The 2,419-nt window shown below is 39.4% G+C and overlaps 1 protein-coding gene across 1 annotated transcript; it reads left to right on the top strand.

The window, feature by feature from the left end:
- Nucleotides 1-228: 228 nt before the first annotated feature.
- Nucleotides 229-1,940, top strand: LOC111886818 (uncharacterized). The gene has a single exon (XM_023883061.3). The coding sequence runs from the start codon at nt 337-339 to the stop codon at nt 1,729-1,731; it is 1,395 nt and encodes a 464-aa protein (XP_023738829.1). The 5' UTR covers nt 229-336; the 3' UTR covers nt 1,732-1,940.
- The last annotated feature ends 479 nt before the right edge of the window (nt 1,941-2,419 follow it).

Genomic DNA, 2,419 nt, shown 5'->3' with positions numbered 1-2,419 from the left:
CAAACATCCAATTTTTGACATACCACAGGGACCAAACTTGCAATTTTGTCTTTAAATGGATCAAAAGTATCTATGGGTTTCCAAAAAAAAAAGGAACTCCTTGTATAAATCTCTCAGTTGACTTCACACTAATAATTACCCAAAAAGTCAGCAAACCAGCTAAGAGTAGACTTCAAAAAATAATGAAGTCAACGAAAGAATATAACAGGTAATTGTGGCTGATCTTGACCAAGTCCCCCATCGTATTCCAATTCCGACTACTATTCTACTTGTTATGTATGCATCAGTTTCTTCCCATTGAACAAAGTAATTGTCCCCAAAAAACACTAGAGACCGATGGAGTCTGGATACAAGCATTTCAGTCACACACACAACCTAATGATGCATGATATACCAGAAGGTGCCGATGTCTCTTGCTCCGGCTGCAACTCTTCAGCCACCAACACCGTATATGCTTGTTGGCACTGCAATTTCTTCCTCCACGAGCAATGTTTTCACGCATCCCGTTCCCGGAAACATCCATCACACCCTCTTCACCCTCTCGCTTTGGTTCCTTACCCTACCTACCCTTCCAATTCTTTCTATTGCAATTCCTGCAAAATCATTGGAACTGGCTTCTCCTATTCATGTCCAGATTGTGATTTTGATCTCCATGTCCAATGTGCTTATTCCATATCTGGTGCTACAAATTTTCATCAACCACATCAGGTAAGTACTACTACTACTACTACTACTCCTCATCCACATAATCTTTTTCATCAGAACCAAGAAATAGTGCCACCTGCACATTTTCATGTCCCAAATTCTTCCATGGTCCCTAATTTTGCAGCCGTTTCGATTCCGATTCCCACGCATATTCCAACACCGATTCCAGTTCATGCTCAATATGCAACGACTGTTACCCACAACTCTTACATGCCTCAAAATGCTTCCCCGTTTCCTTTTCCTACTAGTGCTCAAAATCCGCCGTTTCCTCTTCCTACTAGTGCTCAAAATCCGATTATAAGTGCCCAAAATGCTTATACATCTCAAAATTTTACTAGTGCTCCCACAAGTGCCCAAAATTCGACCATACCTCAATATACAGCTTTTGCTTCTGTTCCAAATAGTGCTCCATTTGAACAGTCATCTCCCCGTGTGGAAGCTGGTCAAAACAGAAAGAAAATTCAAGGGACCAAACACTTTACCCACCCTCATGATTTAGTTTTGGTAAACTTAAAACATGGAAAAAAGGAGATAGCTTGCTCAGGATGTCAAGAAACTCTGGTTGGCATAGGTTATTCATGTGTTGAAGAAAATTGTCACTTTCAACTTCATGAATCTTGCTTTCATCTGGAGAGAGAGATTTTACACGAATCTCATCCAGCTCATCCTCTTGCCCTTCTCTCCACATCGCCATATAGTAAGGAAAATCGCACGTTTACTTGTGATGCATGCTTCAGAGAAGGTACTGGCTTTTTCTATCACTGTTCGACATGTGAACATAATCTACATGTTAAGTGTGCAACGTTGAAGGACACAGTGAAGCGCAGTGATCATGTGCACGCTCTTAAGCTGTTTTATGAGTGCCCATTGATGGGAGATGAGTACACATTCTATTGTGATGTGTGTAATCTGGTTGTGCCTCTGGGTCACTGGACGTATTACTGCCAAGAGTGTGACTTTGGTACTCATTTGGATTGTGTGGATCGTGAAGAAGGTGATGAGACGAGTGGGGATCCTGTTTCTTGATATGGATCGTTAAGAACAAACCTGCAGAGGCTTGAGGAAGCTGTGGAAACAAGTTAGAAAATATATATGAGAATCGTGCATAATATATGTGTGAAAGAGTTTTGCTTTGGAATATTATTTTTGTCTTCGTACAAACAAGGATGGATAATCCTTTAATTATTGTAATTTTAATCATTACATATTAGTTATTATTAGTCATGTATTATTTAGCTTGTTGGTTGCTTTTGATATAGTTTAAAGTAAGGGGTATTATTTTCGATGAATTTGGATGGAAGGCGGTTGAGGAGTTAGCTTCAACCCAATACGTGGGAGGAAGATGAGATTGAAAAAGAAGAGAACGAATAAGGTTATTAATTGTTTGAAGCATGCATTCGGATTTGTTATTTTGTTGGGATGTAGTTGGGCATGAAAAACGTATGAGTATGCCATTTGTGTCAAAGATGGTTCAAAGGGCGTTGTTCTCAAATTCGCCCCTGTGATCACATTAGAAAGCTTTGATGTCTCTGTTGAATTGAGTTTTGACAAGTTTGTGAAAATACAAGAATTTTAAGACAGTGTGGCTTTTATGTTTGATGGGGTAGACCCATAAGAAATGTGAGTAATGATCTTAGAAGATGACATAGTATTTAAGACCACTCAAGCTTGGTAAAGGAGATGTCCAAATGTGAGAATGAATCAAATCAAACGA

This window comes from Lactuca sativa, chromosome 4 (genome assembly GCF_002870075.4).
Source record: "Lactuca sativa cultivar Salinas chromosome 4, Lsat_Salinas_v11, whole genome shotgun sequence".
NCBI classification, from domain to species: domain Eukaryota; kingdom Viridiplantae; phylum Streptophyta; class Magnoliopsida; order Asterales; family Asteraceae; genus Lactuca; species Lactuca sativa.
This window is presented reverse-complemented; position numbering and strand designations above follow the sequence as displayed.